The sequence below is a fragment of the Gallinula chloropus genome (genome assembly GCF_964237585.1).
Source record: "Gallinula chloropus genome assembly, chromosome: 4".
Classification (NCBI taxonomy): Eukaryota; Metazoa; Chordata; class Aves; order Gruiformes; family Rallidae; genus Gallinula; species Gallinula chloropus.
In genome coordinates, this window is record NC_140088.1 from 10,055,846 (window position 1) to 10,070,551 (window position 14,706).

Sequence of the window (14,706 nt, forward strand, 5' to 3'; positions counted from 1 at the left end):
TAATTTTATTAATTCTTGGAATGATGTTGTTACAGCTTCTGCTACATTTGAAGACTTTCAGATCCGGCCCCATGCCCTTTTTGTTCATTCATATCGAGCACCAGCCTTCTGTGACCACTGTGGAGAAATGTTGTGGGGGCTGGTGCGTCAAGGGCTCAAATGTGAAGGTAAGCTGCAGTCAGATGTCATTTTTCAGTCTTAGTAAGAGACTTGTCCATGCCAATTATTCATGTTGCCTCTGATGCTGCTTTTAAATTGGTTAGACATCAGCAAAAAATTACAGTAGGGTGAGATAAGAACTATCACAGTAACTAACTGATTAAAGAACTCATCTTTTGACTGCTCTGAGACCTCCTAAATATGGCTCTGCAACTTGAATTGCAAATACAATGGTCTATATGTATTTTTAAGAAAAGATTTTCTGTGTCTATGCTTCCCATATGAGTCTGAGACTGTACCTCGTTCTACACCACATTAATTCAGATAATCTAACTGAAGTTTCTGTCAGTCCATATGCAGTTGTAATAGCTTGCTTTTTTTGTTTTGTCACAACTGTTTGCCTCCTGGCAGACTCTATGCAATGGATTATACCATTTGCAGTGAAAGACTTCCTTACCTCCCAAATGCTGGTCACAGAAATTTCCTGCAGTTTGAAACCACAGATTTTTGAAAAGTCAAAGAAAAAACAGTGGTAATAGATATAACTATTCAGATCTTATAACACCATCTCTCAAAAAAAATGTAGAATATAGGAGCTAAACCAGCAGAGTAGAGGGGAAAAGTTTAATCAAAAAATAAGGTTGGTGAGTTTGAACTCTTGTTCCATTTTAAAGAAAAGAAGTAGTTCTTTGCTTTTTCCAGTAATAAACCATAAACAGAAGGTTTAAAATTTCTCTTTTCAGGATGTGGTTTAAATTACCATAAGAGATGCGCATTTAAAATCCCTAACAACTGCAGTGGTGTACGGAAAAGGCGCCTGTCAAATGTTTCCCTAACAGGACTCAGCAGTGTTCGGACAGTTTCTGCAGAACCCTCTCCCAGTGTGTCGGATGAAGCCCTTCTGGTATGGGATTCCCTAGCTACAGAGGCCGTGGGTGTTGCTGATAAGAAATGTGACATTGAGGATCTGGTTTTGCTTGTTATAGACTACCGAGGAGGGTGGTATGTAAAATTATAAAGCGTTACTGTGAGAAAAGGCATCTTGATGTAAAAGGGAGGTCACCAGCTTAAGGTATTTGGGTTTGAGGTATGTGGCACTTCTGATACTCCCAGTAGTCTCCTCCCTTTGGCAAGAATTAGGTTATTTTGAAGGTCTAAAACTGCTGCCCATGCTAATGTGAGTAGTTGCATCTTGTAGGATGTCTTCTCTAGAATTAGAAGTTGAATTTCTTCTGTATCAGTCAACTAAATCTATCGGTTTATGATATTACAGAATCACTTTATTGTAGGGGTTGGAAGGGACCTCAAGAGATCATCAGGTCCAACCCCCCCCGCCAAAGCAGGTTCATTAGAACAGAGAAGGAGACTCCACAACTTTCCTGGGCAGCCTGTTCCAGTGCTCTGTCACCCTTACTGAAAGAAAGGAAAGATTTGGAAAAGAAAGATATAGGAAAGATTTGCCTGAGAACATGGTGACCCAAACATCACCATATCAAACTGAGTATCAGTAACAGTCATGGCTAATTAGCTGGAGCCTGTATTATTTAGCATATTTCTAAATCTTTAGAAGAAAAATCTCTATTGTTTGCTTAAATAGATCTTTTTTGTCAATGTATGTATGTATACATTGTGTATGGATATATATATAGGCATACAGCATACACACAGGCACATGTAAATACTTGTATATGCTTTAATATAGTAGTTTTCCACCATGAAAATAACTCTTCTGAGAAAAAAATATAATGACTAGAGTGAATGAAAGTGATACATATTTTTTATCTTTGTCATATTTGTTCCTCTTAATACTCATGGTCATAATATGCTTGAATAGTTAAGACTTTGCACTGTGTGTAAATGAATCCACTCCTAAGTGAAAGTTTTGAAAACCATAAGGTTTAAAAGAGAGGAAAGAATTTATAAGTACACACAACAATTATCATGTTTTCCTCTCAATTGGAATATTAAACTTATTAAACTTGACATACTAAAAGGACACTGCTGCAAATGATGTAGACCTGGTGTTACATGCAGTACCATCTACGAACCGTAATTATGTACTTATGCTACTGATTATCATTAGCCTAAAGCTACTTGGAAATTAAGGTTAACATTATGAATCTGTGTTTTTAATTGAAAAGCTGCATAAATGAGTAAGGTGCTTAAGTTCTGCAAAAAACTGCAACAAGAAGTCTTTACAGATTTTTCATAATTCTCAGTAGGTTGTGTCAGAAATGCTGACTTATTCAGACCAAGACAGAATATTTTGAGGAAGGCTAGCTCTAACTCTGAATTGTTTCAGGAATTTTGGTTAAAAAAAGCTGTATGAGTGAGCATCCTGGTATACTCTATGTAAATATCAATTGCACTGTACAGTTATAAGAAAACATTTTTAATTATATGACTCTGTTGTTTGCTGATACATTCTGATTTGAAATACCTGTTTTGTAAAGCCACGTATTTTAAAACTCTTGAAAATACTAAAAATGCCAGTGCAGAAATACGGTAAGTTTCATATCTACTGCAGGCTATACTTCTCTAAGAGCTTGTAATCGTCCGTGTCCCCACACTGATGATTAAGAATGTCACAAATGCACACACATACAAGTACATGCAGAAAGAAAATATGTTTACAGTAGGTGCAGGGATGGGCATTGGCCAAGAGAAATTAAATGGCTTTGTGATTTCACCTTTATTTCAGGATATCATGGTATCATTTATCAAATTTTCTAAAGTGCTCTCACATATGGCTTCCATATGTCTTTGGTTTGGGTTTTGCATTAAATGTGTTTCAATCTTCCATCCCCCTTTTTTAAAGCGTGCATAAGCTTTGTCACTTCTCCTGTGTCACATCTGTCCTTTGGACTCCATTCTTCTGCAGTACTTGTGAGATAAGTTTTATGGCAGTTTTATGTTGTCAGCGCATGCACTTTGGAATGTGTTTCATTTTTTTACAGTCTGTCTGAATATACTAAAAAACCAGCATCCTTTTTCACAAAATCATATCATTCATTGTTAGTATTGGTGTGGTGCTTGAATCGCTGGTAACAAAACGTAACTTCTGATTGGTACCACTGAATTCAGTCAGGTGTATGTCCATTCTTTAAATAGAATTAAAATCAATTTTATTTATCCCTATTACTATGTAAAACCAAAGCAGTTGAGAGAGGAAGAGTTCCTGGAGACCTTTAGTAGATGGAATTAACTAAGTTATGATTTCAGAACCTTTTGTTGATGTGTCAACCAGAAAAAAGCCAACTGTAGGTCACAGTGTTAAATTTACCTTGTAAGTCTGGCTTCTGGAAAAATGCCACTTATGAAGTGAAGAAGTTATAACTTAACTTATGAAATTGTGGCATTTGAAAACTCTTTGAGACAGGATAATGTGGAATCCTGCAAAGGGTACTTCAATTATGCTTTCATAGAGAACCACCACATGCGGAGTTTCAGTTTGGGTATAAATGTTTCCATTTGCCAATAAAGCATTTCATTTGAGCTGAAAATTGCCTGGGGGCTAGCTTTAAACATCTGCCTCCAAAGAATAACATCTGGGCAATAGCTTTTTTTTCTTCCTTTTATTCTTAAGTTAGTAATGTAAAATGCATAAACAAAAATGCTAAAAACATAGTACTAGGAAGATGCTATGTAACTCATATTTTTTACCTATCATAGCTCAAATGCAATCCTTTTGCATTCTATTCTGTAACACAGAATGAGACTACAGGATAATTGCACATTCATGCTTGCTTCTAAAGTAACATTATTTTCTGTCTTTTTCTCCCCCTTGTTTCTCTCTTCTGCTTTTTCTTCTTCTTTCCAACTTCCTGTCTCAGTCTCCTGTCAGCCCTGGCTATGAGGTATGTACTGAATTTACTCCCTATCATACTGTCAGTAACACCCTCTTTTATGATTATCAATGTGAAGAAATGCAGGAATTTGATCAGATTAGTATATTATAATCTCAGAACTCAAAAGCATTTGTTTTTTCTTTTAAAAGAGTATACCCAGTGTGAAACTCCAAAGTCCAGATTCCAAAGTGAAAGTCATAAACTTTATACTGAACAGTAAAAGTTGAAAGCATTAAAGCATTTTTATACAAAAGTGGCTTTTTCATTTCTTAGGTATGATAGAAGTCATTGGTTGGACTGAAGCCCTTTTTTTAGCTGTAGAAAATTTACATTGGAAGAAAATTTTTACTTCATTTGCAGAATATTGAGGATTTGATGGATTCATGTAGAAAATAAACATTTTATTTTAGGGTGAACAAACCTGACCTCTAAGTCTTCACCAGCAATAAACTTCTAATACCAGTATATTAGCAGTACAGTAGCTTTTTTTTTCCCAGAATATGGTTACATTAAAAGAACCAGTCAAGGATTCTGTATTTCTGTGGAAATAAACATGAACTGTGTACAATTAAGTTACAGCTATATATAAAAAGATTATCAAGTCTAAATGAGGAATAATCTCTTCTATTAAAAGGCTATTTCATGTCAAATGTTGTCCTCTTTGGCTTTCAGTAGGGATTTTCCAAAGAAGTTTATTTCATATTTAAAGCTTCAAAAGTTTTTGAAACTGAAATGTTGGCACCTTTCCCTTGCAGAGTGTATTTGAGATACAGCCAAAGAGGAGTCTGTATAAATGTTTTCCTTTTTAGAATTATTGCATACTTAATCTAAGCAATATTTTGTTATGCTGAATTACAATTCCACAAGATACTCATAAAACCATATAGACAAGCATTTACAGAACAGAGGTTTTGTGATGTCTAAGATAATTTTATTCTAAGTATGTGCTATCTGAAAGATTATTAATCCATCAACCTGGATGGTGATGGTTTATCCTAAATTAACAGTAATTACAAGTAGTAACGAAAAAGGTATTTGGGGGAAAAAGCCAAAATTGTGCTTCTTTTGTCAAGAGAGAATAGGTTAACCATCCATGTGTTTACTTCAAAGTACATTTGTATGGCACAATAGTGTTCTATTTCTATTTATTTTCATATATGCTTCGATTATTTTGGAAAATGTATTCATTCTTCTGAAAGTGATTAAATGTTAAGGCAATTTTATAGACACATCAGAAGTATTTCTCAGAAAAAGCCTGACTGAGCTTTTAAATAGGAATGCTGTGCCTCACAGGGCACAAGTAAGTGGAATATTACAGTTACTTCCATATTACCTTTTCTTTTTAAAGAATCAGCAATTTTTTTTTTTACTAAATAATTAAAAATTTAAATAATTTTAGTTAAAAAGACTATTTATGTATCACTGACAGAATACAAAGCACCAGGTGTTGCCTGCCTCTGTAGATTTGTTGTAAGCAGAGCTAGCTCAAGGCTTCTCAGCTATATATAGAAGAGTGATTTTGCAGAACTGGGACAGTACAGTCTCTGGGAGGGAATTATCTTGAGTTGTAGGGGGCCGTATTCTCTTTCTTCCCTTGGACTCACCTCTTAATACAGCCGCTTTTTCCTCTTGCTCCACTGGAATGAGTCCTCATTTCCAGCGACTCAGAAATTCCCACTGTACAGTCTTCCTTTTCCTCACTCAGAGAGAAGACATGTCCTTCTCCCAGTTCCAGACCGTGTTGAGGCTCTCCCAGTTGAGCCTCATATGCCTCCCCAGCTCACCGGACTGGAGAAAAGGAGCCCCTGCAGGAAGGGTTAAAGAAGGGCTGGGGTGTTGCAGCTGAGAGCAGCTTCCTGCCTTAAGCCAGTTTTAATTAGTAGAAGTCTTTTCCTAATGGCTGGAGTTCATTAGACCAAAGATCCTAAGAGGCAAAATTAGTATTTCCTCTTGAAGCAAGACACTCAAATTAATTCTGAATTAACACCACTAATAGTTGTGTTCTATTCGTCTCACCCCAAAGTTATCCTTCTGTGCCCCATTTATGTGCACAGAGATTCCTCTCTCTCTCTTATGAGACCTTATTTTTCAGTTTGTTTAATAAAAAACCCTATGCTATTTTGCAGAGTTCTACAGGAAATATTATGAGGTCCAAAGTCTAGCTGTTATTTAAAAATAATAAAAGTACAAAATATAGGCTATGAACTAAACCAATACTAAGTAACGTTTACATTGATTTAGTGCCAGATTCACTAGGTGAATCTAAGGTCATGCGCTGAACAGAACCAAGAATCAAGAACTCAGTGAATCTGAAACTGAAAGTTATGTATTTTTATAGAAATTTGAGTTAATTCCACAACTTTTTAGGCATTATTTTTGAGTGCTCTTGGTTTTGTACAATTATTTAAAATAGTTAAACAAATTAAAGGTGAAAACTCAACAAACCTCATTTTAAATGTAGTTCCTTTTTTCTTAAAGCATTATATGCCTATCATATTCAAAATGCAACTGAGCCCTGAATTAAAACATTGTAGGATACAGAACGTAAATATGGAACAGCTTACCTTACACACTGCTGGGCCATAAACCAATAGTCTCTGTGCTAGATGTCATGCAGTAAATACTATATGACGGAAATTCTTGTGACTAATTCAAACTACATTAGAGATTTTCTGACCCAATTTACCCCAATGTGATTGTTTCAGAAGTTCATTAAAACTAAATAAGATCTAAAAAATGATCAAGCCAATTATTTTAAGTTAAAATATGTGTATTTAGGAAACCATTAAATATTGTATCGCTTTTGCACCTAATGTTTACCAAGTATCTAGAAAGACAGGTAGAAGAGAAAATGATAAACAGCACATGTCCTGAAATTTCCTGCGTGCCATGTCTGCTGAGATTTTTTAATGCAACATGTTTGTGACCCTTTGAGAGTTTTTTATGGATATTTGATTCTTCGGCTTGCAAGATGAGAGAGGTTCAGGTTATTCTTGTCCTCAGAACAAGCACCTTGATCATAAATCCCCTATTTTCTTTTTCGGAAAGACATACCATAGTAATAGCTGTCGGCTTCTCATCTATCTTATAAGTCATCATGTCTTAAACTGAGGACTAGCAGATGCTCTACAACTGTGACAGTCTAAGCAAACTGAGAGCTAATTATAGTTTTGTCCTGGTTTTGGTCAGGATGGAGTTAAATTCATTTGTAGCAGTGGATGGAATGCTGTGTTTGGGAGTTAAAATGGGAGTAGTGCTGATAACACCCTGATGTTGTTAATTGCTGTCAGACAGTCAAGGACTTTCTCAGCAATTCATGAGAAAGGAGGGGCGAAGCCAGGACCGGTGACCCAACTGACCAAAGAGAGTATTCCACGCCAGTTACGTCCTGCCCAGGATATCGGGGGGCTGACGGGAGGAAGGCCTGGGGCGGCTCTGGGACTCGCGGTTCTTGGGGGACGGTCGGGTTTCTGGACGGCTCTGGGTGGCACAGCCTGAGTTGTGTGGTTTGGTGAGAAACTGCATTGTGTATCAACAGCTTCATATATTTTTGCTCTGAAGTCCTGTTAGCATTGTTATATTGTATCTTTCTGTTATCTTAGTAAACTATCCTTATCCCAACCCACGGGCCTCTTAATTTCTTGATTTTGGGGTTATTTGCCCTTTCCTCTTCCTTTTTCCCTTCCCTTACCTTTTACCCCCCCCCCCCCCCCTTTCCTTTTCCCTGCTCTTTTCCTTTAAGGAGCAGGCAGCTGCGTGGATCTCGGCTCTCAACCGGGGTGAAACCACGACAAGTTTCTAAGTACTAATACAAGTGTTTGCACATATTGACAATACAAAAAAAAAAGAGGTAAACCCTGCAGCACACGTTTTACTTTCCTATACCATCTCTGAAACCATTCATGCTAGTGCTGGGCCTTGTGAAATTGTACAAGATCCCAAAGTGCAATTTGTGTTTGGAGGAATAGTGGCAATCAGTGTAGCCTTTTATCTGCACTTACTTGTCCAGTGGTGCTTTCCCTTCTAATATATAAGCTTGTATTTCTGCATTGGTAACGTACTACTGCCCCCAAACTTCTTCCCTTTAGACAAGTTTTGACAAGCTGGTTTGTCCAGACCTCCTCTGTCCATCGCCAGAACTTTATCCAAACCAGTGGCTGTGGTTAAGCCCAAATCCCTACTGGTTATCTCTGATTTAGTAAGGATGATATGGAGACAGCATCAGATGGGACACATATACATAGGCACTAGGAGAAGTAAAAAAAGGCAGCAATATTTACATGCTATAGGATGAACCAGAATTGTACAAATAAGGGTTTTGTCTTCAGTTATTGTATCATGGCATGTATTTGTATCATGGTACAACTGAGCTGCTGAATCTGGCTTATGATGTGGGCATTCTAGCAGTGCAAGAGACTTACATGAAAAGAATTTATTACTTAAAATTATGAAGCACATAATAGAAGAACAAACAAAACCTAATATTTTTTGGAGGAATTTGTGTTTGTAAGATGCAGGAAAAAAAGTTTTGTGACACATAAGCCCTAGTATGCCTGCTGTCATTAGCAAATCCTTTGTCAACAAAGGACTTTTGTTTTGGGAAATCCCTGACTCTCAGAAATTGGCACAGTCATGCAAGGACTGCTGAAACACAGTAATCTTCTTGCTATTTTATCACGTAAGGCAGGTTACAGAGCATTCATACCACTCTTTGCTGGTATTGATGTCTGAGTGGAGGAACCAGGTACATAATAATTTCCATCTGTGGATAGTTTAATAGTAACAGCTTGTACTGGAGTCAGTTCTTTGATGTGTTTACATATGTGATACTGAAGTGTTTTTCAGACCATAGCTATCTAACTATGGTGCTTGTAGGATTAAATCATACGCTTAAAGAGAAGAGTGCAAGAAGCCTTGAAAGACAACACAGTTGATTGCATTCTAAGTGTGGTATTTCAATATATTTAACTGAAGATTTGTTTCCTTCAATTCACTTAATTACAGTCACATAGTTTAATTTGTAAAAGAAAGTCAACATTTGCATTGCATTAAAAACACAGTAGTTCCTGTGGTTACATAGATATCTAGCACCATATTTGACAGTTGCTTCCTGTGAAGAGGTTATGTATGAGCATATTAAAACTTTATCCTCTGCCTTCAATGTAGGAAGGAAATGCATGTTTCAAGTATGCTTCAACTCTGAAAATGAAACTTCATGCAGGCAGTTATTGTTTGGGTTTTTTTAAATATGTATCAGTTGTTCAAGTAAATAAAAAAATAGCTCATGATAGTTTGCTTCTCCTGTTAAAGCAAACATTTCAAAAATGTAGGGATACCTCTGCGTTTGGCTTTTTAAAAATTTCATATCTTAGTATAAAGCAAAGGAATAATGTTAGATATTGAGGCTGCAAAAGGTTAGCACTTCCTATACATAATAGGAAACATATATAATGTTTTAAAACTTTATATATTTAGGAGTCTATAGAATGTGTAGACTGGTCTCTGCTGAGTGAAGTTGGCTGACTTGAATGTGTTTGTGTTTTCAGAAGCATGGTTTAAAAAAACCATGATCAATTGTCAAAATTGAAGTACTTGTTTTCTGACTTTTCTAGAACATGAAGCTCTTTATTAAAGTTTTGTCAGAATCCCTGGGACATTTTTAGTAGGACTGTTGAAACCTTTTAAAAGAAGTCAGGCAAACAGAAGTCTGCTTTATGGTAAAAACAAAGTCTGTGGAGCTGGATTGCAGGACTGTTCCCTTGTCTTTTTTCCCAAGAGACCAACTCACATCCAGGCTGTCAGCTCTTACTGCATCTTATTAGTCCCTTGAGTATCTCCCTAAAGTTTCTTTCATTTCTGAGTCTGGGAGTGATAGAAGTGCTGCTAGAAGGCAGTCAGACTCACACAGGTAAAGAGAACAGCTGAATCTAGTGTCAGGGAATCAATATTTGTTTCAGTTTCTTATTTCAAAAAGAAATACTGAAAATTTTCATTGTATTTTGCAATGGATTTGGACAAGGTAAAAACAGACGGAGGGATCTCCTGGCTGAGGGATTTTATCTTTGCGGTAGCAGTTAGAGAGAGGACTGTCTCCTTCCTGCACTGACGGCATCCTGCACAATGACTTTGTGCTTTTGGCTACTCTAGACAAACTTCTTGTCTCCTTGAATAGCTTTTAACAAAGCTCACCAGAAACCTTGAGTAAGTTCGGTACATTCCAAAAATTTGAAGACATTGAACAAGAAGGAGGGGCAAGGCATCAGCTAATGAGTGTCATGCAGAATGCCCTATGTTGGAGAAAAACTTGGCACCTCTCCTTTCCTGAAATTAAAAAAAAAACCCATCTTTTTTCAAAGAGTAAGCAAACACTGGATTCTAGTAGATATTCTCATAGTTTAAGGCATAATTGAAGTCTCTGGATGTGATCAATATCAGTGGCATGGTTGAACATCCGTACAGTTAAGTATCTGCACATGTTTCTTTGTGTGTGTTGGAAAATCATATTCTGAGCAGTTAAAGTATAGATTACCTTGCTGAGATGATTGTTGTAAAGGGCTGTTTAGTGTTTGGAGCCGCACAAGCTGTTAGTTTCCATGGTGTAATCCAGTTAAGCAATCATTTCCTGGGAAGTTTCCAGATTTGCTGAGTCAGTAGTCTGGCTGACTACCAGGAAAAACTAATTTATCTTTCTGACAAACCAGGCACACCGGCTGAAGAAGAAGGTGCTTTCTGAAAGACATTCTTGCTTTTGCACTAAAATTAGGCTAGTTCCTGCTTTACTGTTTTTCAGGGTCTTTAAATTGGGGCATGTCTGATGCTGGGAGTACTGGAAGCTAAAGTTGTGGGACAGTGATGGGAGTTTTGGAAGATATTGGGAGGAGAAGTTCACCATTGACAAGATGGAGGAAGTACTGCTCCTCCTAACTGGTCAGTCATCAGCAGGGTGTGGAGTGACCTCTCTGCTGTTGCCATGGATTTTCTTTCACCAGTTTCCCTTGCCTTGCTACTTCTAACAAGGCAGCAGAAGCACCAGCAGAGGGTCACATTGCCTTTGGCTGGAAGAAGGAAGGAATGAAAGTCCATCATATCAGGCCTGGGCATGCAGGAGGCCAGATCCATACCTGATAATGACTTTTTTAGTGTGGGAGAAGGTGAAACTCACTTTTACCTCTTACTAGAGCTGAGGACACTATAAATTAAGAATTACTGGTGTGCTAGGCTGCCATTGCTTTGCAGCCCAGTGCTTGCAAAACGGCAAAGAAAACCTGAAAAACTTCTGTAAACAGAGAAAGCTGATGGATATTTTCTACAAACAATTAGAATGAGTTTAGGCCTACACATGTCCTTTCACTCATTTTAAGGTAAAGGCAGCAAAATTGTGTTTTTATGTTATTGAACTTGTTATGCATGAGAGATCACTTTGGGTTTTTTCTCCCATGCATAAATACTTTACAGAGCATGAAGGTGTAAAACTTGGGAAGTAAACACATAATACTGAAGTGCTTACTCATAATTTTTCCACTATTATTTGTGATAAAGGCAGGTGAATGGATATGTTTCTTATATTTACACCTCAGGTGTTCTTGAGGTGAATGGATATGTTTTCTTATATTTAAATCTAGTTTGTTTATGGTGATCACGTGTATCTGGCGCATACAATGTGTTTTGCTTATTTCTCCTTAATTTGATAGGACTCCAGTTATACAGTAAATAATGAATAAGCCTGTGATGTTGGCATTGTTGTCTGTTAGCAGGGTAGCTCTAATGCTAAGCAAATCTGTTACATGTGCATCTTTGGAAAGAGGTAGTTTTACAGTATAATAAAAAAAAAAGTTAATCTGTGCAGTAGGAAACCTGTCTGAAAGGAAGAAACTTTTTTTTTCTTTTTCATATGACAAATACACCATGAAAGCAAGTCCTGGAACTCCTTAGGTTTTTCTGCCATCAAAATTGCTTTCAAATTCCCCTTTACTCCAAGATTGTCATCAAGAAGCATGTTTTTATGTTTTGGTGACCAGGAAGTAACAGTCAACCAGCCTTCTCAGATAAAGAATTTCCTATAACATTATTAGTTTGAAACAAAACCGTTTTTCAGGTTAGGCCAATCTGAAGTGTCAGCTGCTACAACTTTTTGAACAGTGGAGGCTCATTGGGAATGACTTGTTTTCTAGCCTTGAGTTGTCAGATTATTTGCAGATGATGATAAGAAGATGCTGAGTTTTAAATGATCAAGCTGCATCCTGTCCATTTTTTTTCTCCTTTGCATATTAACCATGGGTGTAGTTTGGTTGTTTCTCAAGGACAAGCCTTAGGAGAAGGCAGTTTCCTAGGTGAGTTGTTCTGGGTTAATATCATGTTTACATCTAAATGAATTTAGTAGAGAAACTCTTTTCTTTCCAGAATTTCTTGATTCCATACCTTATACTGTGTGTGTCACTTCATACATATTTATGTATATGGGTTTGAATACCTGTTGTGATCTACTGTGCAGAATCTAAGTGCAGTAAGGCTAGCCATAGCAAAAATTGTAAAGAGGATGGAGAATTCTAATCTGTTTTCTATCAAGAACTTGCATGCAAATACAATAAGGCAATAATTTTCTTACTGTTTTTTAAAAAATACAGCCTTTCAAAGTTACCTTTGATATAAAACAAAATAAGAGAGGTAAAAATGGCTTGTGTTTTTATCAGAACACAAAATGTTTTTCTGAGAAATTTTTACTGAATATTTTAATTTTATTTTAAATATATATATATTTTTAAATCAAGACCTGTTTCAGTCACAGTGCGAAATGTGTGATAGTAGTGATGGCAAAGTTATAGTTTAACTCCATTCAAATTTTTCAAAAGAAGTCTAAGAGGGGAATGTTGCATGGTCCGTTGCTGTTTAAAAGCATTTACATTACTTTTTATGACATATGACTTGCTGTTCTTGAGGTGAATGGATATGTGTATATGATGTCCTTTTGAAAATACATATGTCATGATTATTTTTTTGTATTTCACAGCAAAAGACCCCATCGGAATCATTCACTGGGAGAGAGAAGAGGTCAAATTCACAGTCCTACATTGGACGGCCTATTCAGTTAGACAAGATCTTACTGTCCAAGGTTAAAGTGCCTCATACTTTTGTCATCCACTCTTACACACGGCCAACAGTTTGCCAGTACTGTAAGAAGCTTCTCAAAGGGCTTTTTAGACAGGGCTTGCAGTGCAAAGGTAAGTAAACGCCCTTTAGGAACATAAAAACTGAGCATAATAAAATTAGTAAATTAGCATTTGAGTAGTCACTTTGTAGCTTTGGTCATGATTTCTTCACTTAAGTGTCTGGATGGAGGTACATGTACAATTACATTGGATTAAGCTGGAATCAAAATTACAGTAATTGCTGTTCTGCAGGAGCTGACTGCATGGCTGTTCATTCTTACCCTGAGGTGTATATGCAGTACCTGGCATCTTTTTCCTTCAGGTTTAAATTATGTTGGCATTAGGTGAGCCTGTGCTTACACACAGTTACAGCAGAATAGTTAGCACAAAGGGCTGTATTCTTATCTTCATTGTTTTCAATCTCCAGTATCCTATGCTTGAATCAAAGCATGAACTTGAGTCCCAGCAGTTCAAGGGTCTTGGGGAAATTATAATGGAAATAAAATAAAATAGAATAAACTTATGTGAGAAATTACTAACACATTTCTTTCAATGGGGCTAATGTGCAGTGAAGTCTCAGGGTAAGTCATCTTAGTAGGTGCCGGAGTGAATGAAGTCCTTTGGATTGTAGCCTAGAATACTGGCTTACATTATCCAACTAGAGTGCCCATAAATACAAAGCATTGTGCAGGCTATGTTAGATAAAGTTGGCTAACAGATCCTTAAAATCACCTTCCTTCTGTTAAAATAAACATTAACTATTATAGAACTAATCAGTATAGCTTGTGTTGCCTTTTTGAACTAAAACCCTGCAAAAATTCAAATTTGCATTCATTTAACTTAAGATGTGATTCTGATATGATTTAAAGTCTCTAAAGCAAAGTCTCTATTAAGGCATCACCTGTTTCAATTAATTTTGAATCCCAGTGACATAAGCAAGTATTAACCTGATTTTTTAAAAAATTATTTATTTGCCTACAGTTTGGCACTTCTGTACCTAATTTGTTTTTTTGATCAATCTGAAGTTGAATAATTACAAGGATATAGAGAACCTTAGTATTTCTTTCTTCCTGAGTCTGCTTTTCCAGGTGTGTCAATAAGTTACAGCTCTTAAATGTTTTCCATAAGCCAAAAGAAAACAGTCAAGATGACATCTAATAAAGTGTTACTTACAGATAGAAAAAAATGTAAAAGTAGAGTGAAATAAAAATAATCGGAAAATAAGGAAGGTGTTGAAGGAGCCTTCTACTGAAAGCTGTCTGGGAGTTGCTTTGAGATGTAATGAACAAATGTTTTCTCATTTATAACTGCTGGCTAGGGTCTCAATTTTCAGTCGTCAGTATTTGATATGTAGTCAGCCCAGTGGATATACTATAGCTCAATTGGCTTCTTTTACTGGAAAAGCAGCTTTGGCTCTGCATAGAAGAGCAGAGCACACATTTGACTGCAGCTAGTGCCTCCACCAAACTGTCCTTGGTAAACCCCTTTCCACTCAGTGACTCACACTTCTATTTCTTCATCCTGTCCCTTCCACTGGCAGGTGGCATGCACTC

At 36.7% G+C, this 14,706-nt stretch overlaps 1 protein-coding gene across 2 annotated transcripts in view; it reads left to right on the forward strand.

The window, feature by feature from the left end:
• Positions 1 to 14,706, forward strand: part of PRKD1 (protein kinase D1) — a 131,687-nt gene that overhangs the window by 87,305 nt on the left and 29,676 nt on the right. The window contains exons 3-6 of one of the 2 annotated variants that reach the window (XM_084263039.1): positions 36 to 167; positions 903 to 1,063; positions 3,993 to 4,016; positions 13,015 to 13,225. In XM_084263039.1, the coding sequence (XP_084119165.1) occupies positions 36 to 167; positions 903 to 1,063; positions 3,993 to 4,016; positions 13,015 to 13,225 (528 nt within the window). The remainder of the gene's footprint in view (positions 1 to 35; positions 168 to 902; positions 1,064 to 3,992; positions 4,017 to 13,014; positions 13,226 to 14,706) is intronic. The other variant, XM_084263040.1, reaches the window with a different exon arrangement.